At 42.8% G+C, this 26,327-nt stretch overlaps 1 protein-coding gene across 6 annotated transcripts in view; it reads left to right on the plus strand.

Moving 5' to 3' along the window:
• magi1b (membrane associated guanylate kinase, WW and PDZ domain containing 1b) overlaps positions 1-26,327 on the plus strand; it is a 119,660-nt gene that overhangs the window by 31,605 nt on the left and 61,728 nt on the right. For all 6 annotated transcript variants that reach the window (XM_075460419.1, XM_075460418.1, XM_075460420.1 and 3 more), the window contains exon 2: positions 20,574-20,690. In XM_075460419.1, coding sequence (XP_075316534.1) covers positions 20,574-20,690 — 117 coding nt within the window. The remainder of the gene's footprint in view (positions 1-20,573; positions 20,691-26,327) is intronic.

Raw genomic sequence — 26,327 nt, forward strand, 5'->3', positions numbered from 1 at the left:
AAAGGAAAAGAAAACAACTAAATAGAATTACTGTGCATCTCTGGTCATTTAAATCGGTTTATGTCTTATTCTCAGGATAATTTATGCAGGCTTCAATGAATGAACCAGACAAAATGAATTATGGAGTTGTACAATTTTCATTTTGGGTCCTACACATTTAACTCGACAGATTTGCACCAGGTAACGTCATTGGGTCGCAGGACATCAGTCTCCATAGCTATGCTGATGACACTCAGCTTTACATGGTGTTGATTGAGTGGAACATTTTAATTTTTTTTTTTTTAAACTGGGTTTGTGGATAGCAAGTCCTGGATGGCAGAGAATGTTCTTCAGCTCAACCAGGAACAGCCTAATGTGTTGATCACTGATGCCGTTGCTCAGAGAGAGAAACTCCGGGTGAAACTGCAAGCACAGCAGTTAAATCCATGAAGTCGAATCTTAACCCACTAGATGTGTATTACAGTACACATTCAACAAGTGGCAAACACAGCAAACCTCTGATCTCCTCTCGTTGAATTTCTAATAAAATTGTGAGTGGCAGGTTGACCTACTCGGTGCTGGGGAGGCGGAGAAGCCTTTTTTTCATGGCGTGTGGCACGGCATGCCAAAACTGACATCTTTGTGTTTCTAGTTGTCTCTCATCTTTCCTTCATCACCGTCTCTGTCGACTCGATTAATCCTGTATATAAGCGGGTCGGTGTCGGCCGCCTCAGCGTCGACTTCTCTTTCACGCCGTTCAGTCTCTCATCCGCTCATTAAGGGTTTTTCATCGCAATCCAGCATCGTTACTTGGGCTCATATGTCCCTCTCTTCATCTCTGTTTGAGTTTCTCTTTTTAAATGGATGCGGTGTTTGACCGGTGTCGGTCGTTTTCTTCTGTGTCAGGCAGATTGGACCTGGTATCTTGGTTTTAGCAAGAAAAAAAACTACCAGTTAAATGAAAAGCTTGTATTGTAAAAGCTTATATTCTGCATTTGCTTGTGTTTCTGTCAACATAAAAAACCCTTTTTCTACATGGCCTGCGGAGTTGTTTGTAGTAGTTTCACAAGTGTCACTGTGATGATGCCTTTTTTTTTTTTTTTTTTTGTTTTTTTGCCAAGTGGTCGTGAAACCGAGGCTGGTAAACAAACGGGCAGACTTGCCAGCCTTCATTTCTGTCATTATTTGCTGTGAATGGCTGCCCATGTGGGAAGAAGCATTCATATGATGTGAATGCTCAGTCAGAGGCGGCCGCAGAGCGGATAGGATGACAGTGTTCCTGTCGTAGTTGGGATTAATCTCTCCATTCGCACATGTCTCTTGGCATGTGTGTTTGTTCAAGCATCGATTGTCTTCGAGTTGAATTTTAAGGAGTCCGGCTTGTGTTTTATTGGATAAAATATTGGCAGCATTTATGTGCGAAGCAGCCGTGATTTATTTATTTTTGTTCTTCTTTTTCTTTTCTTGTGAGTTTTAGTTGCTGTATGTGACTGTGATTTATACGGACTCTTTATGCTTTTCTTTAGCTTGTGTGATATGAGAGCATAGCTGAACGCTCCATTTGCCCAGTCGGCTCCAAGGTAAACACGTCTATAAGCCTCGGCAGCCTTGGCTCTCTGTAATGTTAGCTTTGGGTCTGGCTCCTGCACATTGCCCACGTTGAAGCTAATGCTTTTAACTTCGCCCCCGCACTTAGCATGAGTGCTAACATCAACATCAATTTCAAGCATGACCCACATTGACATCTGTGATTTCTTAGGCTTGCCAGGACTTGTTGGGATGGCACTGTCTGATTGTTTCACACGTAGAAATCCATTAAGTGTTTATTTTTATGTTATTTGGGTTAGATTTCAGTACACTGTGAAGAGATCATAGTTGCATAACCCACCCCGGTTAATTCAGATTTTTAGTCTCAAATAAGCAAAAACACTGAAAACCTTTTTCTGTGTCCATGTAGGACTTCTGAGCATTTTTTGTTGATTTTGTTGCTTTGCAGTTATATAGTATATTTGTCTGAGGATATGGTGATAAAAGACACAATGCGTTGTGTATGAAAGCAGTTATTTGAGTCTGCATCTCAGTCAGTTGAAAGTATGTCTGGACAAAACTATCAGTTTGAGCGTTCAGGGTATCGATTCTGAAATACAAGACGAATCTCACTTTTCTTTTTTTTTAATCAAAGTCCAAATCCTCTCATTGTGTCTTTGCTCTTTGGTATTGTTTCACTTTAGCAATGCATATTATACCTTCTAAACATCTGCAGTGTTAACTCCGACATTCTGAATGTGGAGCAATGCCAAATGCAGTCTGTTGTGATTTAGCTTTGTTTGAACTTTAAGGTGTTTAATTTTTCCTCTTTTTTTTTTTCCATCTCTTTTATGTCTCTCTTCATCATTGCCTTGCGTTCCCGTGTCGTTGGACAATGACTCCTCTTGACTGACTCCATCAGGTAAGGAAAATACTTTCCTGACTCAGGCATTTGTTATACATGTACAATGATGAACGTGCTGTTTGTACTGCAGAGCACACTTCTCTTCATCCACTTGCCATGGCTGGGATAAAAAATTTCCATGTTTCCATAAATTTTAGGCAGGAGAGCGGAAGGAAGTCATGAAGATGAGGGATGAAGCAGATGTATCCGTACTGCTCCACATTCAGTGGGGCTTTACAATAATATTTAGACGGTGAATGATTGTATCTGTCTGCACGCCAGACTGCAGATGTTAGCGGTAGCAGCAGCATTGGAAGGTGTTGAAGGGTTGCTGAGTAGGTGGAGAGAAGACTGAAGACGTTCAAACACGTGAAACGGAATGCTTGCCATGGTAAAAATGGCCCAATCCTTGAGCTCTAAACACTTGTTGCAAACCAAGTTTGCTGAGTCACTTGTGCTAACGTTTGGTGGAATTTACATTCCATTCTTCTAATTTGCAAGATATCTATGACAACAGTGAGATCTACGCTCGGTAGCCTTACCCCCCCCCCCCCCGGGTTTCACTGGACACGGCTGTGTGAGTTCAGGAAGTGACCTGGGCTTCACACTGCTGACTGTCGCACTGAGAGTGTTTCAGGAGAGAGGTGTGGTCTGCCACACTGTAAAAGTCTTAACATGTATTCTGTGGCATTTAGACTCGTCTTCTACTTTCAAAACCTCTGCAAATAATTTCCAAACATTATCCTGTATTAAAGAAAAAAAAACTATGGCACCCCCAACACCTTGTGTTTTTCAGTTGCTGAACTTCTGATTATACATGACTAAAATGCTCTGGTTGGTTTCTGGCCTGTTGCCAGTGGTTGCATAGACGCAGTGATGTGATATGTAATCATTTCCTCAAGGCAGCTTGGTGTGCCTCCCCCTTCAGAAATATTTCAGGGGTCTGTTTTAAGCGATTCGACGGCGGCAGCTCGGGCGATCGCGTCGCATCAGGAACATGACACATCCAGGGGTAAAGGAAAGGACGGGATACGTGGATACACAAGCATATATTATTTTTCTATGAGCACGAGTGTGTGTGTGTTTTTGGCTTAAAACAATCATTGTAAGCTCTCATTTCTACATGCAGGGGCATAGGAAAACAGAAAAGTCTGCATAGATTTCTAATGAATGGCATATTTATATTTGCGTATCACGGCCTCTGGTGAGGATTTGCCATCTTTGGTTGTGTATTGATAGATTGGGTTACTGGTGACCAGCAGTCATAGTAATTTCTTATGTAACTGAGTAAAAATGGAAAAATCCATGTCTTGATACTCTGGCATTAGTTCGGCGGGGATCTAATGGCATGTGGTGACATTTTTACTAAATGCGTTTTTATGGGCTAACCGGTGACAGCCACGTCCTCGTTGCCATATCTGCCTCACTTGTTCCCACCAGTGAGAGGAAAGCCTTCATCAAAATGAATGACTTGGAGTGACACCTTAAAATACCCTGAACCATTTGGCTCTTTGGTCCTTTCTACTTAGTGGCTTTGTTATATGAGAGCTGGTGGAGCCTGTGCATACAATATATGTGAACTTGTAGGTGTTCCTGTTTACTTATCACATCCTCCCGAGTTGTGGGGATGCATCTGTAACACACTCTCAGGATGTGACACCCTACCAGGCCACCATGCTTGCCTCCTCTCTCTTCACGTCCGCCTTTCCTCCATTTTCGCTTGTCCCTCTAGTAAAATGATTAAATGATAAAATGGCCTAAAATGATTAATCCCTTTTTAATGTTTTTGTTATTTTCAAACCTTTTTATACCCAATATAAAAGATTCATTATCTTTGGCTGCTCCTACTAAATGCGTGCGGAATCCCACTACGTGCAAGTCTTTAACGTCTCATCTACAATGCGGTTTTCTAATTCTTTTTATTTTCTTTTTTATTGTTGTTTTGATTGTTGATACTCTCCTACATATGAAAAGACTGGATGATGCACACATTCTCTTCACACATTACGAGTACAAAAGCCAAAACTCAAACCAAGGCGCCAATGAACGCAGCATTGAACCACGACCTTAAACGCCACGCCTTTTCCTTTGTGGGTCAATTACCAAATTTCTGCACACATTCCACATTTTTGCATGCTTACAGGCCAGGTTTTGATCAGCGACGCTTCCTTCTCATTTAGCAGTCCCAGTTTTATTTTGATCAACTCCTGATATGTTAGAAGTGGCGATATGTCGGCGTGTGATAAATCTCCTGTCATTGCGTTGTGCAGCATCTCACATACAGATACATCCAGGTATAGAAAGGCTTAGATGGCAACCGTCTGAGTGAAGCCAAAGTGCGATGTGACGCATGAGCTGTAGAAATGATGGCAGAAGAATAGAGGACTGGTTTTCTTGTTGTGCAATAGCATGTAAAGTGTTAGCATGATTTGTTTTAGTCCGTGTGATGGTATGTCCTGAGATTTGATTAGTGCTCATGCACTGATTGCTGTGTCAAATACATTTGCATGGTTATGCTCAGCCACATGATTGCAGACAATGGGAGCCTCTGAGAGTGATTAGTCTCTGCTGGTTACGAGTCTGTCTATTCCCTTTTTGTCTAGTGATATTATGGGAATATGATTATCCATCAAGCCTTGAACACTGCTGAGTGGAGGGGGAATAATGAGGGTTTTGATTGTCCAAATCCAGGGGAGCATTGATTGTTTTGGTTCAGAAATCGCACGGCCTCAAAATGTGTTTCTCAAAAGGGCAACTCTCTTACTTCACAGGAAAATGAAAACTGTGCTGTGGCTTTCAATTTGAGTGAAGTCATGGTTTTGCATCGCCTGTAATAGAAGGGATTGTTTCCCCATCAAATGTTGTAGGGAGCAAACTGAGCTGCAGCTGTGACACAGTGGGAGCAGAGAGGGCGGCGTGTCGGCCCGTCAGTGTGTCGTCGCCATGATTTGGACGCGGACTTCTGTGGATTAAGGCTGTGAACTGGCAGATGAGCCCTCAGGCCTTGGCTCGCTTCAGCCGGAGTTTCTGTTGCAATACACTTGTTCTTGTTCTAGAGGGCGTTGAACTTGTCTGACTATGTGCAAACAGACTGTGCAAACCCCCCCCCCCCCCCGTGTGTATGGGAATGTTCATTTTCAGACTCCATCCGATGAGGCTGAAAAACCCAGTTACACGCACAAAAAAGAAAAAGAACTCTTCACACGGTTCACTGAGCTTTTATCTCGCTCATCGTGCTACGGTGCTGAGACACTGCAGGTAACCGCTGGCAGGGCGTACGGCACGGTGCGTGCATCTGAGCTCTCATGGATACACGCATTGGGACCACGACGCGTGTCCTTAGTGATGCATAAGATCTGGTCTGCATAGACACTCATGTTGCTCGATTCTTCACTTGAAATCTGGCTGGTGTAACTGGGCACGCACAACTGTTTCATGGATCAAAAGGCATTTTGCTGTGTTTCCGCGGTGGGAGGGGGTTTTATTTTGGGTGACACTGACTGCAAATAGTGTAATTATGACTGTGCTGCGCCGCTGTTTGGCTCTCGTCAGTTAGCTATTCTTCTTACTCGGTTAATGTCTTGGCAATATTTACTGCCCCGGTCACACGTCTCTGCCTCTGCTGGTTGTGAGGCTGTAAGAGTGTAAGCGTGTGTGTCTGCATGTCTGGCCTGGAGTCAGCTGCAGGACTGGATGAGCTGCGCCTGATGCTGACCCAGAAACCATTGCAGATGTAACCGGCAGTGACTGCTGCCCCATTAGCCCACAACCCTTAAAACCCTGTAATGTACACATATGTGCCAGTGTGCATTTTGATTTTCCTTATTTTTATGGTTTTTTTTTCCACATGTCAAAGGATTTTAACGTGGTGGTTTGATTTAAAAAACTTTGTCAGGGTGCATTTAGTCCCAATATATGAAGACACAAAACTGGACAAAGTGGTGATCCCAGTGAGTGCGTTTTCTCTTTTCAATATCCCTTTCTGTATAGGATGCGTCCTTTATTCGCTCTTATCCTGATTCTAAAATTAGATCAGTGGGCCCATGTGGTGCGTTTGAGTGTCTCCTTTTGAACGCATGCGTTGCCAAATGCATTCATCCGCGTGAGCGAGGCTGCGTGTCTGTGTTCGTGTAACATCTCGAGCACTTCTTGAGTCAGCAGTGTGACAGGGTGACTCAGGGAAGCGGGTCAGTCATGCCCTCTTATGGGTGGATGAACGGGACAAAACGACTGGAAGCAGATGTTAACTGGTCAAAGGTGCAGCCTGTGGTGGTAAATGAGTATTTTAATGAAAGCTGGAGATTAGCTAAGACATGATATAAAGTGTAAACTTCAGGTAAGATGGTAAATACATTTGAAATATGGAATACAATGTACTGGTTTGTATAGCAAGCCAGGAGTGCTCGGTTTAAAGAAAAAAAAAGCAAAACTTTATATTTTGTTTTAGTTGATTGCAGTCAGCGTCACTGAATACACTTCAGCCCCCTGATCTCTGCTGCCTCAGTGGTGTTTAATGTCAGATTATTAGCACTTAGCAGATGTGCCCTGACATTTCTCCTTATGTTTTTGGTAATATACACCGTGCACATATTTTGCTGGCATGAATAAAACGGTTGCAGCACACCAGTATTAATGAACCTGAGGAGGGTTAACGGGAGACGGGCGACAGAGTAGCATGTTCCAGTGAGGCTCAAACATGCTCTGTTCGGCGTCAGAGCGCTGCTTTCAGTGTCAGTATGGAACTTTTGACATTTAGTAGTTTGTGCTTATTTCAAAGTTTTATTTGAGCTTTTTCCATTTGAGATGTTCCACTTGGACTTGTTATTTTACACCAAGTGTAATGAGGAATCTAGATCTTACAATACATTACAAAAAAAACTACAAGTGAAAACAATGACGTTAACATAACAAAATGAGTACTAATACAGCCAACTCGGCTTTCTTTTGTCTACATAGAAAAGGTAAAATCGTCTTATAGACCATAGACATTTGAAGAAGAAAAAACAAATTTTCCTCAAATCTATCATCAGATCTCTGAAGACACTGTGGCTGAGATTTTAAAGTCCTCTGTTGTCATTATTGTCACAGACACGCGCACATCTACATCCAAAAGATCTACACACGCAAAAGGCATCAGTATCAGCATCTATATAAGCACAGATACTGAATACATTTTTATACATGCAAGATGCACCGTCGCCCACTTAATGATCCTGAGTTGCATGTGCCACCTAGTGGCAAAGTTAATGAGCTTGGCCTGGGCCCTGAGGTCAGGCTGACAAAGGCAGCACAACACACAGTGAGTGATGCAGGCCAGGAAATCGGCGATGAAGACCCAGATGTGTCTTGATCTTGGCCTGTCTTGAATGTGGAAACCGTACACCCCTTATATAATTTTGATTAGTTTTTAATTCCCCATTTGGTGCTTGCAGAAAGTTAGAAATCTGCATTGGTTTTCCCATGGCTTTGGGTTTTCCATCCTCCCTCCCGTTGTTTGTTTTTCCTCTCTTCCACCCCGCATTGACCAGCGGTTGGTCTGTCACTGCAGTGTTCACCCTCTGTGGTGCTGGGGTGACTTAGCACACTGCCTCTGATTACACCACAGCAGTTGCCTATTTATCTAGCTGTGAAACGAAACAGAGGTGGAGAGAGGCCAGAGCGTATTATGGTAATACATCTCGCCACTGCGAGGGTCTAATAAACTGGGAAATGTTTTATTTTTTCACCAAGTCAAACGTCTGCATGGTCCTTCATCTGCTGTAATCTGCTGAATGTCTACATCTCATTAAAGACATCTAATATGGTGTTTGATCTTTTTATGAAATTGTATCTTTTTTTAAATTTTTCTATAGACTTTCTTTATTGGAAGCAATTTCACAGGTAGCAATGTAGCAGTACAGCGCAACAGAGAAGCCTTCCATTCTATAATTTTCCCCCAGTTGTTTTTTTTTTTTTTTTATCCCTCCCACAATCCCACCCCACGCAATGGAGAACAGTTCTAAGAATTCCATATCAACATATAAACAGTACAAGACACGTACATCAAACACATGAATATGGAAAATGACAAAGTAAACTAGTAAATTTAAATAAAAATGTTAAAAAAAAAAAAAAACGACAACGATGAAAAAAGAAAATAAATAAAATATCAATAAATAAATATATATGGGGGCTCAGTCGTCGCAGTCAGGCAGAGATGTCAAAGATTCAATTTAGTTTGAGAGGTCTCCCAGTCTTTTCAAAAGGACCTAAGGAACCATTGAGGGAAAATCTGAGCTTTTCAAGTTTAATGGACAGTAGCACCTCTTTCACCCACCTGCTGTGAGACGGAGGTTGAGGATGTTTCCAATTGAGAAGTATGAGTCGCCTGGCCAGAAAAGTGGCAAATGCAAGAACAATATAGATGCAAGAGGCTGCAGGGGGGAACCAAATAGGGCCAAGAGGGAATCTGGAGAAATAGTAGTGTTGTAAGCTGTGCTAAGATTTTTTTAAAGATTTTAGACCAAAATATGGCAAGCCTGGGACAAAACCAAAACATATGGGAATGGTCGGCTGGGGATTGTTTACACCTATTACAGGAATCAGTTATTTTGGAGTAAATCAGAGATGGCCTCAAATTAGTGTAATGAACTTTGTGTACAACTTTACACTGTAGAAGGCCGTGCGTATACAATATCTTTTATCAGTAAAACAGATGGACAAGATGTGGCCGGTTAACTGGAAGTTCGTAGCAGGAACTGCTAGAAAAAGAAACTTGTACTCAAAGTTGTTTCTGATACACAAACCAAAGTGACAGACTTCCAGCCATCATCCTCCTGTTACTGTGTACGTGCACTGAGCAATATAACCCCCTATTCATTGCTCTTGTTTGGAGCAAATGAGAAGCGACCTGTTAATCATTTGTGATAGTGATGCTCCGATTAGCATTTTTTGGACCGATCACCGATCACCAAAATCATGATCTGCCCGATTGCCGATCACGGAAGGAATCGGACATTTCCATGCCTTTCATCTAGCAGAGAGCGCACCATTTATAGAAATTAAACCGCCAGAGGTAGCTGGGGACATGTAGAACAAGAATCTGGTGAAGTTTGCAGAAAACAATTGTTTTTTTTATTTTCTATTAATATTTTAATCTGCCCATATACACCATTCATTGGGGATGATTTCAACATCAGATTATTAAACAATGATGCAGTGAAATGACTTGAAAATCACCACAGAGGTAGCTGGGGACATGTTGAACATGAATCTGGTGGAGTCGGCAGAGAACATTTTGATTTGGTTCTAAATTAAGTTTTCAAATCTGACTATGCAGAAATGAGTTTGATTCTGAATATGCTTCAATAATTTTGTTCTATCATTTCGTTTTAATCATTAAAAAGAATGTAGTAAAAAAACAGCCAAGTAATGACAGGTGTATGTATTCCAACAAATGAAAAATATAACTTCGATATAGATTTCTGAGTTTACGGGGTGCACTTGAATGCACCATAAATCGCTCACACGCTTGACCGTACGACGCGATGTAAACGGGCACTCGATTTTCAAGTGTAGCTAGCGCGACCGTGCCTCTCCGAAGCGCAGATGGCGTGACTGCAGTAAGTTTCACATCTTTCTGACACACTTTGAAGGAATTCCAGACAGGAGAGGTCATGTTGTCAAGATGCACTGAGAGGTTTTGCCTGTTCGGTTCTGTACACACGTCACGTACCACATTAGAAAGTGGTCGCTAGTAATTTACGTCACGTGATCGGTTTTTTGATCGGCATATTTTTCCGATCGCCGATCAGGCTATTTTGGGCATTATCGGCCGATCATGATCGGCAGCCGATCGATCGGAGCATCACTAATTTGTGATAAACCGAGCGGTTGTGGTGACATGAGATTTTATGTCAGTGCGGCACACATCGCATGTTGGTTATTCTTTCTATCACTCAAATTATTCCACGACCTTGGCTTTGGACTTCTTATAGAGTGTGGTGAACGATCTGTAAATAAGATGAATTCCGTCTTGTTGAGACTGAATATGTTGGCAAATCCTTGGCAATAATACTTGGGCTTTATATTGGAATTTCGCCTCCACTTGTTCCACGGTCCTCTGGTTGACGGCAGCCCTGAAAAGTGCAGTATGCTTTCTCGTGTTTGTCATGTTTTCAAAGTATTTTAGTTCATAGAAGTCAAAGAGCTTTCATAGACCGTCAGCTCGAGTGGACGGTAGCAGGTGGCTGACACCCTGCTCGTTGTAGACGTTTCCCTGCTCCCAACAGACCTGACTCAAGTTGAACATCTCTTCTCAACATCTGGTCCACAAGCCTGTTAATGACACGTTGACTTGAGCCAGGTCAGTGGCCCGAGGGTCGGAGTTTAGGGAACACTTTTCCAAGTTCCTCCTTTTTACATCGGTTAACTTGCAGAAAATCTTGTTTAGAAATTTGTGAATCGACTCAGAATCTTCCCCATCTGCATCTTGATGCATTCTTTCCATTATCCCTGATTCCTAATATGAACTTGCTGCACTGTTTACTTTTATCACATACATTAAACCTGTTGCTTGACAACGCCGTGTGTTTTAGTGTGTACTTTGCAATCCGTCTCGGAGAAGGTTCTGCTGTATAAAGCGAAAGTGAATCATACCTCAGGATTCCCTTCATCAGTGTCCGGATGTCCTTCCTGAAGCCTCTGCTGTCGCATCTCTCGCTAACTGTAAACATATTATTTTCGCCTGAAACGTCATCAGATCTGCTCTGGTTTGAATCTGGAAGCAATTGGCCGACCTGTCACAGAAAATGAACGCTGCTGTTGGCCTTGATGTGCCACCTGTGAACAAGGAGAGGACACAGTAAAAAAACGGAATTACCTGCAAAATACTGGAGTCACTCTGGCTCCTGCCAACAGTCAATAATCTCATTATTAGCAAAGTTGGTCCTGACCTCAGCGAAAGTTTAGCTTCTTGTTGACGAGCCTCTCTGCACAGATCCTGGACTGTAAAGGTTTATACCGTATGTACATGCGGTCTCATGAATATTTATGACACAGAACTTATGACATTTTTCAGGAGCCGCGTAAATCACGATGCAGGGACTCTATTATTTATTTTTTATAGTGTCCGGGTCCTTGGTAGATGGATGGTGATGTTTGTCATGTCAGACAGGTGCTCACATCGTGTGAAAAATGGTTATTACTAATTCCAATGGTGCGTTCGACACACACATCCGGCTCGTAGACGCGCTGTCAGAATGCAGAAGGGGAAATGACACCTTTTATTGCTGCCTTTTTGCTGTCCTGCATGCAGAAATAAATCCTCCGAGTATTACTTTTCCACTGCGATCAATGAAGGCAATCTGGAACATGGTAAACAGGGAAGCGGCGCCGGGACACGCAGCCGTTTAGACGGGATTGAAAGCAAGTCAGAGATTTAACCCTGAATGTGTTTTTCAGTCTCATATGATGATATTTTGGGGTTTAAGTCGGAATAAATGACCTGAATTCTAAATCTCTCCACAGGATTTACCGTAGTGATCGCCACTCCCAGGTCGTGAGATTTCACTTGCTGTATGAGGGGGAAACAACCTTTTTTTTTTTTTTTTTAAATGTCATTCCGGGAAAGTTATCCACATACATTATTTGATTTGACATCATTTCAGTGTCTGAGTGCATGCTCTCCTCGTTTTAGAGCCTCACTATCAGATAAAAGCATTGATTGGAAAGCTGCACGCTCCTGCTTCCAAAGGCTAATGGAGAACAATCCCGCTCCGGTTTTCTAACAAATATAGAAACGCTGTAGAAGTTTAGCTTCGCTTTAAAAATATGAAGCAGTTATCGGTCAAAAGATCTCTGACCAGTCAGGGCATCGGAGGCTTTTCCTGGAGTGTCTGGATGTTGGCATTAGATCTTTTGGACCTTTTTTTAGCTGTAGGGTGGGCTTGATGAATTGGGGGACCGGTCTGTAAAAATGTTCAGATCGGTTGCAAGTGTTAAAGTAACACGCGTGTGAATCCCAGAAAGCAAGACCACCCCCAGCAGAACATTTCATTTCAACAAGATTAGCAGTGTTACTCACTTTAACTGTCAGTAGTTTTAGGCAAGGCAAGTTTATTTGTATAGCACAGTTCAACTACAAGGCGATTCAAAGTGCTTTACAGAGACATTAAAACAGTAGAAATAAAAAGCATGATTTAAATTTTAAACAAACAAGAAAGCAATAAGAACAATATAAAATCAATAGTTAAAATGTGATTAAGTTTTGAGCTTTATTCAAATGCAGCTGAAAATAGGTGTGTCTTCAACCTGGACTTAAAGCGGCAGTCGGCAACTTTTTTTAAGTTATATTAGCTTGAACTGTCATGGGATTCTGGAAGTAGAATATTAAATCGGCTGTTTAGGAAAAATAACGAAATCTGTTGCTCCCTCTGAAGCCTGTAATCATGCTTACAAAAGCCGAGCGCTCCCGGCTGTTTTTAACCAATCAAGTTAGGGTGGAGGAATCCTACCTGTCAATCACAGCTTGTGCACACGCTGCTGAGCGTGAGTCTGCCCCAGCTTGTGTGCGCGCACACTGGTGTGAACTCACGTGCTCAACCTCGTCCACAGAGGGGGAGGGGTTTGGGGGGCGATTCGGAGCTTGTTAGAGGTTGGGGGAGGGACCTGAATGTTGTATCAGTTCGAATTTTCCGACTTTAGACTCGTAATTTTGAAAACTTGCCGACTGCAGCTTTAAATACACTGAGTGTTTCAGCTGATCTGAGGCTTTCTGGGAGTTTGTTCCAGACATGTGGAGCATAGAAGCTGAATGCAGCTTCTCCATGTCTGGTTCTGACTCTGGGAACTGATAGAAGACCGGATCCAGATGAACTGAGGGGTCTGGAGGGTTCATACTGGGTCAGGAGGTCACTGATGTATTTTGGTCCTAGACCATTCAGAGCTTTATAGACCAGCATCAGAACTTTAAAGTCTATCCTCTGATGGACAGGCAGCCAGTGTAAAGACCTCAGAGCTGGACGGATGTGCTCCACTTTTTTGGTCTTAGTGAGGACTCAGCAGCAGAGTTCTGAATAAGCTGCAGTTGTCTAACTGACTTTTTAGGTAGACCTGTAAAGATGCTGTTACAGTAATCAAGCCTACTAAAGATGAACGCATGGACTAGTTTTTCCAGGTCCTGTTGACACATCAGATCCTTTAACCTTGATATATTCTTAAGGTGATAGTAGGCTGACTTTGTTACTGCCTTAATGTGTTTTTCCAAATTTAGGTCTGAGTCCATCACTACACCCAGATTTCTGGCCTGGTTGGTAGTCTCTAGGTGTATAGATTGAAGTTCTGTGGTGACCTGTAATCGTTTCTCTTTGGCTCCAAAGACAATTACCTCAGTTTTGTTTTTGTTTAGCTGGAGAAAGTTGTGGCACATCCAGTCATTAATGCTGGGGCTCATTGATGGTATGGTATGGTATTTATTTATTTATCTTTAAATTTAACAGTTATATCTCCACGTCTCTCGCATACAGATGAGATTACATGATTGAATAGGCTTTAAGATATTTTTATCAGTACAAACTATTGACACAGATTGGTCCTGGGTTTTCAGTGCTTGTTCTGTGACTTTTGGCTCACTTAGCAAAAGTAGCAAATATTTCCATTATCTCATAACATCAAGCATATTTAAAGTTGATCCCGTTTTAACCAGTAAACACTGTTGTTTATGCATTCATTTGGAAATCAGTAAAAAAAAATTTTTTACCTACAGCAGATTATATATAAATAAAAACACCAAAACAATTGTGCTAATGCATTTTACAAAGTATTTTGGAAAAATCCACTTGTCTTCACAATGGTTGTAAGATTTCCTCTTTGTTTATGTAACACTTTGATGGACCAGAAGGGGGCAGCAAACTGCCTGCCTGTGACCCATCACTGCCTTCAGCCTCTACTCATCTGGCAGCTGTTGCTATGGATACAGAGCCCATCTATTGCTGCGATACAAGCCACATCCAGTAGAGGAGCATCAGGGGTAGTGTTGAGCTCAGAGATAGTATTGTTTTCACACACACACACACACACACACACACACACACACACACACACACACACCTGTCCTCTCTTTGACTGTAAAATCTCTGCAATGTGATTTGGACTTATACTCATTACTCAAAGAGCCTTTCACTGTCGTACGAAGATAAAGAAAAAATGTTCCTGTCATCTTCATTTGATCAGTTTTCGGTTACTTTCTCAGGGCTGCATCATCTCTGCTTGTGTCTTTCCTTTTTTTTCTTTCTTTTTCGTCCCTGTCTGATCCTGGTTGAATCAGAACTTTCCGTTCAAGGGTCAAAAATCGCCTCTCTCTGACCTCTCTCCCTGCTCCACAGTCACGATGACATATGTCTGAGCTCTGATCAGTGGTGATTAAAATGTTAACTGGAGATAGCGGCTGCTGGTTGAATCAGTTAAATGCTGATTAGCCCTGATTAACTAGAGCCACGGACGGATTGCTCACTCATGAAATGATTTCTTAATTTAACTTTGTGGCCGAGCAGGCTGGGGTGACTTCCTTTTCTACGTTCCACTTTGGAGGAACTAAATTTAGTTCTAAACAACCCACAGAAAGAAGAATTTAGTTCTAATCATAGCTTCTGCCTGGCAACCTGCCCTGTGATGTTCAAAAGACGATTCATGAGTGTGTTACCTTGCGTGCCAGACTGTTTGTGTATTCTACATCGATGCAACGCTCAGTGCCCGGCCAAACATGGTGGTGCTGCCAAATCTGACTTGGCTTGGTACAAAACAGGCTGGCACCTGAGCACATGACTGTGCTCTGCTTTGTCACTTAGAATGTGGCTTTGTATTACGAGGACGGTCGTGTCTGCCATTTCCCAGAGTGCTGATTGAAGTTTCAGTTGGATGCCGCTGCATAAAGAGCCTTTCAAACAGCGCACACCATGCTTTATACCCAATACCTGCATTTAGAGTAAGTTGGAGCTGTAGCTAGCCCACATAACACGGCCCGTTAGTTATTACTGTACATCTACTGTAATCCTATTTCAGTTTGACGTGTTAGTAGGCCAGCTTTTGTGGCAAAGAAAACCAATGTTTAACTGCAGCTTGTGGGGTTATCGTTCAATACTTGCAGCTATTTGTTCCAAAACTACGTTACAAATTCTTATATAGACTCAATGATTGCAACAGGAAAAAAAGAAAAGGTTACCTGGCGGCACTAGAGATCATTTAACTCACCAGGATTCCGCTTTGGGAGACCCTGGGTGTGACACAGTATCAATATATTAAACTTAAATGTCATCCTTTAGGGAGAGGAGTAGAAATGTCAGGGCCTTAACTTAGGTTGTAGAATTTCACCACCGGGGACCATAAGCAATCTTACCAACTACAGTGATGATGTGTGGACATTTCAGCCTGGACCACAGAGGAGCACCGACCAGCTGTAGCTAAGCTTTGCTATTTGTTCGGTGGCCTTTGTCACTATCAGTCTTAGTCAGTTATAGAAAGTAATTCAAAGAACAAAGCCTGTCCAAGGTCCATTCGTGGAAGTTTGTTTCCTGTGGTTTACATACTGAGATTTTAGCCCAAGTCCAGGTGGGAAACGGACAGCGACTGCTGTCGTACAAAGATATACATTTCATGTCAGGAGAAGCAGAAAAGTTATACAAAGACGGCTCTGTTAGGAGCAGTTTTGAATGTCGAGCAAGGCATTGTCTCATGTCCAGTTTTAAAGGTTCAAGACCTTGATTGCTGTCATTTCCAAATCAGCAGAAATTGGTCCAACCTCTCCCGCCTTCCTTCAGTCGCCCTGCATGCAGCTGGATGGAATGTTGGTGACATCTGGCTCTTTCCACTGTGTGAAATACAGATGTCAACTGCCAGCATAGGGTCTAGCTGGTGCCATGTCTGGTTGTGCATGTCTGAACAAGGACTTGGCTGGCTGATCAGAGCAGGGGGGGTATGCAAGGGTGGGATCTGTGTGACATGCTTGGAAAGTAGTGGGGCTTTCCACATTTCAGCAGTGTCTAAAACTCTTTTGATATTTTGTCTGGCTTTCTCTGATGTTCTCGTTCTGTGTGACAGGCTCTGCCTCTCTCTCCATCTCAAACACAAAACCCTCTCCCTCGCCTCCCCTCCGTCTAAGATTGTATGTCTCCCTTTCAGAATCGTGCTTGTGTTCGGGGGGCTTATGGAAAATCTATAACAGGTGGGCTGTGTTTGAAGGACATGTCTTTTCTAATTATCTGTTTTCGGGGGGATTTGGGTGGGTGGCCGGAATTCTCCTGACCTCACCCCTCTGCCTGGCTTTCATTTGTTCCATGTGAGTGAATTAACACCCAATACTGCAGACCTGGTCTGATGACTGGAGTGTTTGGGCATTAGTTTTGAAAAAAAACCCTTCTGTATTATATTTGAATCGCATCAATTCCAAATATATGAAGTAACATAGATCACGATTAGACACCAAAAGTCAGATTTATGGGGATTTATTGAAGACACCAATTTTTTGGCTGTTTTCTTTTAAAGATTGAATGATTCAAGACCATTTGCTCCTCATTTCTTGGACCGGCAGTCTTTGCTTTCATGTCAGGTTTAAATACGACGTCTAGTTAAGTCTGCAAACACGTCGCGTCCGTTGTTTGGCATCGGAGCCAGTGGTAGCAATACAGAAGCCAGCAGCATAGTAGCAAATAATTGGCTTATAGTGTTAACACATACTTGGCATTTCTTTTAAGGAGCTGATGAGCTGCCTTAAAGGCTTAAGGCGGTATTGAGCCATCATTGTATTCCAGCACAAAATATAGCTCGTTAGAGCATCCGCGGTATATTGATATTTATTTCAAGTGTATTTGTGCTACTGTTACACTAACCGATACCTTTGTGGAGTCCAAACATTCAATCCTCACTTTGTGGAACTCAGGAAAGTGGGTTTCAAGTAGGACAGATTTGAATGATTTGATTATGATAAAAAACCTCTTACGGCCATAGCCTGGTATGACTTTGTCATCTGTCAGTCAGTGCCAATGTGTAATAATATGTAAAATATTAATGTGCCAATCTGAGACCGTAGGTGGTGCTCTGCTGATCCAAAGCCACGTCACCCATGACCAATTTTGCTTTTCTGTTTTCTGTTATGCGAGGATGACCTGAAGAAGCAGGCAGGAGGGTGGGGCAAATGTTGTTAAATGGTAATCGACACCATACTAAAGTTATGTTAAGTTGGAAGGCTGAAGAAAACAGTCTGAAAAGGTCGAGGGGTCTGTTGATCTTTGGCTTCAAAAGACACCGAGGACCCTGCTTAAAGTAGTGTGCAGGATTTTTTTTTAAGCATTTAAGGGTGCCAAGAAATCTGAATATGACAACGTGCAGGCTGGAAAGAAAGGGGTGGTCTGGGATGATTGAAAAGACGGCATTTGGATAGTCCTCATATTCCCATTTCTCTTATTAAGCCAAACTTCGTAGCCAATAGGTTTCGTCGTGTGCGTGCCCGACCAACCAGCCGGAGCTTGCTTTCTGTAACTTTTTCGCCGTCCAACTTCCAGTTTCTTGCCAAATCCTCTTTTAATGCAAGAACAATACAAGCGACCACATCAAAACTAAAAATCGGACGCGAAAATCATTCTTTGAAGAGGATATGAAATGCATTTCTGCCTTTTTCAGGGAAACGCTCTCAACTGTTCGGTCGACGTTTTTTGAAACTGCAGTTTGTTGGATCCAATAGTCACAATCGCTTGGCCGCCCGGCAGCAAGAAATTCCTGTTGAAACTCTCTAATATTTGTGTACATGGGCTCATCGGGGAGTGCACTCGGCTCCATGTTGGCTTAAGTGACTTGTGACCTGTTGTGAGGATTACAACGGCGTGATATGTCTGGATGGGACGGGGCCAAGAGCTGTGTTTCCTCCCAGGAACAGATTAGACAGTGTGGCGCAGGCTCAACCCCTCAGACTGTTTTCTAAGAGGACTCAACATGTATTAAGTGAAACACCGATGAAATGAACTGTTATCAAAGACTCCTGTGTGTGAGGTATTTCTTCATTTAACTATTTCAACTGATGTTAACAATGTCTTGGATTGGGAATAAAAACCTTTGAGGAGTAAACAGTCACTTTTACACGTGTACAACTTACAGTATTTACTTCTGAGAATCAACTGCATCTAGTAAGTTTTTTTTTTTTTTTTTTTTTTTTTTCTCTCGAGATGGTGTCTTCAGGTCAGGTACACGTCACGTTTTTCTTGAGTTGATTACGGCTGCTCTGCTACTGCACTGCAGTTAAACCCTTATGTGCATTACACAGGTTGATCAACAAGTATGAAAGTGATCTTTTCAGCTGTCCCCATCCCGCACTGCTGTCGTTGGCACGGTAATGTGAACCGTTGTGGAGATGTGACATGTTGTTGTGAAAACACTTTAAATCTAAAGACTATCACATTGTGTTAGACAACACTTCAGGTGATGTCCTGTCATGTGCATATGGCAAACATCACGTGCGCACCACTGCTCGTCAAATCACTTTCGCAGGTGCGTCTGCACGAAGGCCCGAGCAACGTCCATGGGGAAGCGACCGATCGCTTTAACTGGCGGATAAAGCAAATAAAGTTGCGTGTCTGGTGCGTGAGAAGGGCTTTCGGACAACCGAACACACCTTGTTACGTTGATCGATCTGTGGCAGTGAAACGGTTTGGAAGACCACAGGAGCCCATGGCAGGTTATTGACTGGAGCCTCAGTCTGTCGTCTATTATGAGTACTGAACTTTAACATCACACAGAGAGGCTCCCTGTTGTTGTCGGTGTAGCACAGTGATTGGCCCAATTTTTTTTTATTTAATTATTTTTTTTACATGGCCACAAACGATAACTTTAAGCTTGGCAGGACAAACCTCTTAGCCATGTTAGAATCTAGCTGCCCTGCATCCTTCAAAAATAAGGAACCCTGCAGTAAAAAGGTTTGAGAAGTCTGCGCATGGAGCACAGGAAAAGTTTCTAAGAATGAAATTAAAGGTGAAAAAAAAACAAATCTGCACTAAGCACTGATACATTAACTGTAAAAATATATATATTTATATGAATAATCAGATGTGCTGTGCATTTTAATTGCCACACTGCTCTTAAAGTAGACTTGATAAGCGGCAAGGTGGCCATGAGTAAAAGATTCCACCATCACTCTTTTCTGAGTATTGTAATGTATATTTGATGAAACCCTGGGTCAAATAAAAAGCAGTCATATCTGTGGGATGTTCCCATTGGGCTTTCAGTTATGTTTTTTTTTTTTTTTTTTTTTTAACACGAACCTACAATCATTCTGCCAACCGTCGTAGAGTGCTCTTCTGTACTGTGCTAACAATCTAAATCATCTTATTATACACACACAGGCACACTTACACACATACATATACACAGTTTCCATGGAAACAGGATCCAGGGCCGTTTATGACTGGTTGTTTGCCCAAGACTACCAAAAATGTTCTCAGCATCCACACAAAGATGCGAGATAAATCGTGTGTGTACTAAAACAATTGGACGCATACACAGATTGTGATAAGTTGCTCGTTGCTTCTTGAAATGCTGCTGCAGTGAATTTAGATCCAGATGTTGTCCCGTTCATTAGGTGAATTTCTTTGTCTGACTGCATCCACCCTCACTCTTTTTGTCTGCTGCGTTGTCACACTGTGCTGTGTTTGCACATGCTTAGCACCGCCAGAAATGTGGACAATCATGGTAATAGCCGCACGCAAACACTCATCCAGAAACACACGGGCACACACACATGGACACTCTCCAGCTGAGTTGCCCTTCAGTGGCCTAATGTGTGTCTGAGGTCCAGATGGCATAGCCACGGGAGGGCTGCTTCGTGGTGTTAGCTGTAGTGTTAGCGGTCTTAGTTTCGGTTCGCCCGGGCTGACGGAGGAGAAAGCCTGCAGCAAGCTACGCCTCCGAGCAACAATGACAAATGTACAGTTCACAGCTATGCACTCGGCATCGAGCTCTACAGCCGATACAGGAAAAAACTTGTGTACTTCTTTTCCTCAGAGCTGAGCGGTGCGCTTGTTTCACCCGTGGACGAGCTGCATCATTTTGGCTCTCGTGATGTTTTTGTGTCTTTTCAATCTTCTTATTTTGATGCGCTGACATCATGGTTTTTTTTTGTTTGTGTGTGTGTTCATAATGACAGGAACCAAGCTGAACAAGGACCTGAAGCATTACCTGAGCCAGCGCTTCCAGAAGTCGTCACCTGACCACGAGCTGCAGCAGACCATCCGCAACAACCTGTACCATCACGCAGTGCCTTGTGAGTCTGTTGCTTTTTGTTCGCCTATATCTGTGATCACCTCCTTCTCATACCTTTCATGCTGTGTTCTGCTGTCCTCTCCGTGTCCTGGCATTTATGAGCCATCTTTCCATTCTGTTGATTCAGTGGCTTAACACTTGTACTAACACAAATTACTGTGACACACACTGCTGTTGCTCATTAATTTTGTGTGCATCAAAATCCAAGGCTTTAGGTAAGGTCGGTAGAAGTCATTTTCTCAGCTTTGTCCATGATTTAGTTTTAGATCCATGTTTTGATTGAGAGGAGTCGCCTCACAGACACTCGACACAGTTTCTAATAAAGGCTGATTGTTTCAGTTTAATCTGACCACGGCTGTGTTTGTTTTCAGAGCACCTTTGGCAGCATAGTTAGCCAGGCTGATTGATGCACATTCTCCCTGTGACAAACCCTCGTCTAAAGGCTTTATCTTTTTAATTGCACAACACATCCTTCCTCTATCCAAAAGTAAACTTTTCCACCTGTCTTCCAAACTGATGAGCGCTGAGTTGATTCAGAGTCAGCCATGCTGCACCACCCACCCATTTTGTCAGCACAGTGCTTTCTTTGCTAATATCGTGTGATCAGGTAGAGATAAAAGTCCTGAATTGGTTAGTTTCATGTTCAGTGGTACAAGAATTTTAGTCTGTGACTTAAAGCTAGCCAAGGAGTAGTTCTCTAACCAGCGCTGGCTTTGAAACTCAGGAACAGAGTATGAACCCGCCCCACCCTTCCTAAGGTAAACTCGGGCAGTTTAGTTTCTGATGCTGCATATTTCACTTGTAGCTGTTGCTTCTCAAAAGTGGTTATTTGAAGTTTTATTCTCCTCTGCTTTGAAATGCAGCCTCTTCAGGACAGCACTGGGGCTCAGGATCAGTGATGTTGCTTTCACGCAGAGGAAGTTGCACAGTGATAAACTGTGCAACTCCCTCTGCGCCCAGATAGATAAAATACCTAAAAAGAAAGATTTATGAACAATCCTGCATGATGCCAATGTTGTCAAATCTGTGATTTACATGCAACACTAAAATCTACTACTCGGATGAGTGAACAGCCTATTTATCATCATTATAGTGCTGGAGTTTAAATCCCCCGCTGGCTCTGGCCACAGCATGCCCCCAGTATGAAGATGGAGAGGGAGGGAAACACTTGAGAGAGAAGGCCTCTAGGAATGAATTGGGTGTATTATTGTCATCGCTGCCTTTATACATCATGCAGATATTTGCAGCTGTGGTGCAACATTTACTAATAACTGTTCATCCCGCAGCAGCACTTGAGACGCATCATATTATTTTATACTTTTAAAACTATTTTGAGTTCCTCATGGAATCCATTGGACAGACTTAACAAAAGTTATTTGCTGGTAGGTTTTAGTTTTATCCAAAGACATTAGTAAAATTTGTCTCTTTTTAATTTTTTTTTTTTAAATTTGTTGTTAATATCAATTTAAAAAAAGCAAATGCTCTACTTTCCACAATCCCCTCGTGGTTGTCATCCATTAGCTTTTCAGATGGTCTATTCCTGGCCCTCTCACATAAATTACTGTTGGTATTCAGAGGGCCTGTTTAAGGGACTTTATCTGCATTATGTCCGTGCCATATGTCAGCCAGACACTGGTGGTGAGTGGGGGTCTGCTGGCCATAATGCCCATTTTAATTACTGAGCGGTCTCAGGCACACCCGTAAAAATCCTTGTTGTTTGAAGTAAACAAAGCGTGACGGTGTTCTCTGGGCTCCTTCTTTTATGGGGTTGTAAAGTTCCTGTTGTCATACACATGTAGAAGAGGTGATTCCCTAAGGAGGATTTACATATCCCTCATCCCAGCTTGACACCCCCCCCCCCCCCCACCCCTTTGTTATGTGATGGCATGTCAAAAGAATACGCAAGTGTTGCTACATGACCGAGTTTGTTGAAGCGACTTTCTATGTGCATGTTCAGTTTTGATTGAAGCACGTGGAGAAACAGAAGAAGAGGTGGGTCCTGCAAAAATATGGCGAATTAGGTGACTCAGCTCAACCAGCCTTTTCACACTCTAAATGTTGTATGGTAACGTCAGTAAACCTTTCCAGCGTCTGCGAGTTTCTCCACAAATTCATGGTTTAGCTTATGAATTTCAGCTAGACGTATTGCAAACAGTGGGGCTTTGTACAACTCTGCTCTCTAACCCCAACGACCAATAGGACACTCAAGGGAAGCAGCATGGACATGACCCCTTTACTTGTTTTCCACCGTCAACTGTTCATTGGAATGTCACGCCATAAGCCATAAGCTGCAGAGCATGGATGGAATACAGTTTGGTAGATTAATCTTTGTCCTGTGAAGCACCACCATGGCAACAATCCCAATCGCTCATGAGCAGAAACCAGTTTGTCGCCCACAGACTGTGGGAAATAGATGGAGATGCCACGGAGAGGCCTTGAATTCAGTGTTTTGCCATCTCGGTCCCTTAAAACCAAAAGCCACAGAGAAGTGGTTGTTCTGATACATTCGCGTTGCGAGGTGGCTTGTCCAACACAATATTGTCTCAGCGCAAAGGAAACGCAGCTGCTGGGTCTATTGGATTCTAAGCGGGACTGTGATCAGCATCATGGGCGTACGGACATCTTGCACATGTCCAAGTTTAAGTGAAAAATACCATCAACTGTAGAGAAAATGTTAAAGTCTCACATAAAGTTTTTCTTTGGGTGACAATGGCACAGCCTCTCTCTCTGAGATCCCATCGTGTTCAGACGCTCTGCAGTTAACATGAAAAGTGCAATTCTCAGCAGTTACTGGCCATCCACTCTTTGTTGGAAGTCTTGTATGGATCTGATCTGAGGTCCATCTTCTCCATTCCCAGGCTTTTTCTATTCAAAATAAGTCTTCTTCTCTTTCTAATGACTTTCCTCCCTAAACATTCGGTTGCGTTGGACCCCGCGCAGTTTTTCTGCTCCGACATCTCTGAGATCTTGTTTGCTGCCGGAGTTTGTTGGGGAGCACTACTCAGAATGGGCTGTGACAATGTTGCCCATTCACTATTACTACAAAAAGAGGGCAGAAGAAGTAACTAATGCAAAATAAAACTACAATGGAGATCAGCGTGTGTCACTCTGTCAAGTGCTTAAGAGCTGCGCATCCTCAGGTAGTTCTCAGGCTGTAGAAGTTGGAAGTTGGGTTTTAATTGTAAACGGTGATCAAATCTGAAACTCAGCACTTCTACCCTCCCCCACCTGCTGAGGCATTTGTCAGCTTCCCTTGTGGTCACTACGTCCTCCCATTCAGCATTCCCATTCTCCCCGCCAGCGCTCCACTCCCTCTATCCTGCTCTCATTCCTGCCACCCCCCAACTCATGACACCACCGCCTCACGTCGCCCCGCTGCCTCTGCTGCTCCCTCTCTCCCTCAGTATCAGTCTTTGTCTTCCTCTCTCATTTCTCCTGCCAGTTGTCAGCGATCGGAGCAGTCGCAGGAAGAAGTGGAAAGGATTGCTCTGTTCGGTTTATACCTGGTTTTAAAGCTTACCGCTCAGTGTCAGCAAGCCTTGAAAAGGGGGCTCTGGGCTCTCCTGCAAGAAGGCAAGTAGCAGTATTGTATACTAATGGCTTGGCGATCACATCTTAAATGAGCGGGGTTTGCAGAAGCCCATGTTTACGTGCGTGTGTCATGAATTGCGGGGCTAGCAGTACGGATGATTGGACGACCCGTATATAGGCTAAGAGGACAACTCGGAGGGAGGTGGGGGCTGAAGCCGCCGGGATCGTGATGGGGGTGGGGTGGAGTTTTGATGTGGGAGGGGGGCAAAAAGGGGGGATGGGCAGATAAGAAAAAGAGTGAAAGAGGGGAGAGAAACATGGAAAAAAAAAAGGGTTAAAAGAACTGTGTTGAATCTAGCTAGCCAGTCCAGCTAATGTAAAAACATATGCATGTATAGATTATAGTTACTCCTGGCTACAGCGCACGGCCTAATGACCACGTTTCTGTCTGTCTACAGTGTAAACAAAGCTGCCATTCTAGTGCTGGTTTCGTCTGGGTTACAGACTGCACCCACAGTGTGATACCTGGGCCAAACAAATGCTGTCACATCAGAAAGGCTGTGCTGTTCATTGCTGAGTGAAAAAAGATAGTAAATTGAGAGATAAACAAAGGTGAAGGAACAAAAAAAAAAAAAAAAAAAAGAAAGGAACAGATTCTTTTGACTGTGCTAATTCATTCTGTGTGTCGGGTACCTGCAACGCGTTCCTGAAATCCTCAGCCACAGTCGGTGGAATGCTGTTTAACACAGAGTGAATCGCTGTGTCCTCCTGATTTATGTGCCCCGACTGCTCCACCCGCGCACTTTTTTTTTTTTTTTTTTTTTTTGCAGTATTGTGAAAAAGAACAACTACAGAACAATTCAGTTATACACACGTTCAGAACATGTCTCATTTAACTAAGCCTTTGGATTAGGACGTGTAGTAGAGGATGTATTTGTAAATGTATTTGTAAAAGATTTTTAGATGAAATACGCTTTAGCCTCATGTGATATTAGCTCCTCGGCGTTGCCCTTTGAGAAGGTGCCATTATGCATAACCTGGTTATAAAGTAGCCTGGCTCTTTCGGGAGTAAGAAGTGAGTCATGCAAAGTCTACTCACAATTCTGGATGTCGCAAAAGGCCGCATGTGCTCAAACTGATGTCACGATACCTGGGACGCGAGGCACTTTAGTTATCCGCCAGCTGTGAACCTCTTAATTTTTGGAACCTGTTGAGAGCTGCATGAGCGGTGCATTTGAAAAACAGGAAGAGCAGCAGAAGAGAGAGAGAGAGAGAGAGAGAGAGAGGGAGAGAGAGACCCATCAAAACCAAGAAAGGTACAACAGTTTAAAAAGTTACAGAAACAACAATAGTTGAAACTGTATAGTTACATCTGTGCATACATAAGATAATTCCTGTATGAGTCTCCCTTGTGCTTTTCCTGTGGTATGTCACAGTCTTCTTGCTGAGTAGCAACACCAACTCTTTAGGATAAAGATGCCTCATGTAGAGGTGTGTCGCTTTAGAAACTGCAAAGAGGCACAGCGGATATGTATCTATATCTATATATATATATATATATATATATATATATATATATATTGATAGAAGTGATTATGCTTGTCAATGTTCCCTGTAATTTTTCATGTGTCTCCCTGAGCACACTGAAGACCACTGTGAGCAACATCAGATGTGCACGGTGTGGCCACACACCAGTATCACACCTGTTCAAAACATTGGATCATAGCAAGTTACATGGCTTATTAAAAGAATCAAATCACAGCAGCAATTTTCATTAGTTTACATTTAATACAAGTGATTTGGCCCACTTAAAATAAAAAAGACAAAAATCTTGTTGTTCATGAGATGTGTAGTATGTTATATGTGAGAGTCATGCTTTGGCCATGGGAAGAGTCATGCATGCAGCCTGCACGTTTTGCAGAGTAGATCTTTCTCACTCGAAAAAGAAAAACTCTCACCCAGTTTCACCGCTTGTTTTTCTATTTGCACATACTCAGACAGCCATTCCATCCTAAAGGAACCGCATTTCTTTTTTACTTTGGCTTGGTGAGTGGATGTGTCGCTGGCGCTGCCCGTTCTTTTCGCCATGATAAGGGGTTGCGTCTCC

This window comes from Odontesthes bonariensis, chromosome 3 (genome assembly GCF_027942865.1).
Source record: "Odontesthes bonariensis isolate fOdoBon6 chromosome 3, fOdoBon6.hap1, whole genome shotgun sequence".
Taxonomy (NCBI): domain Eukaryota; kingdom Metazoa; phylum Chordata; class Actinopteri; order Atheriniformes; family Atherinopsidae; genus Odontesthes; species Odontesthes bonariensis.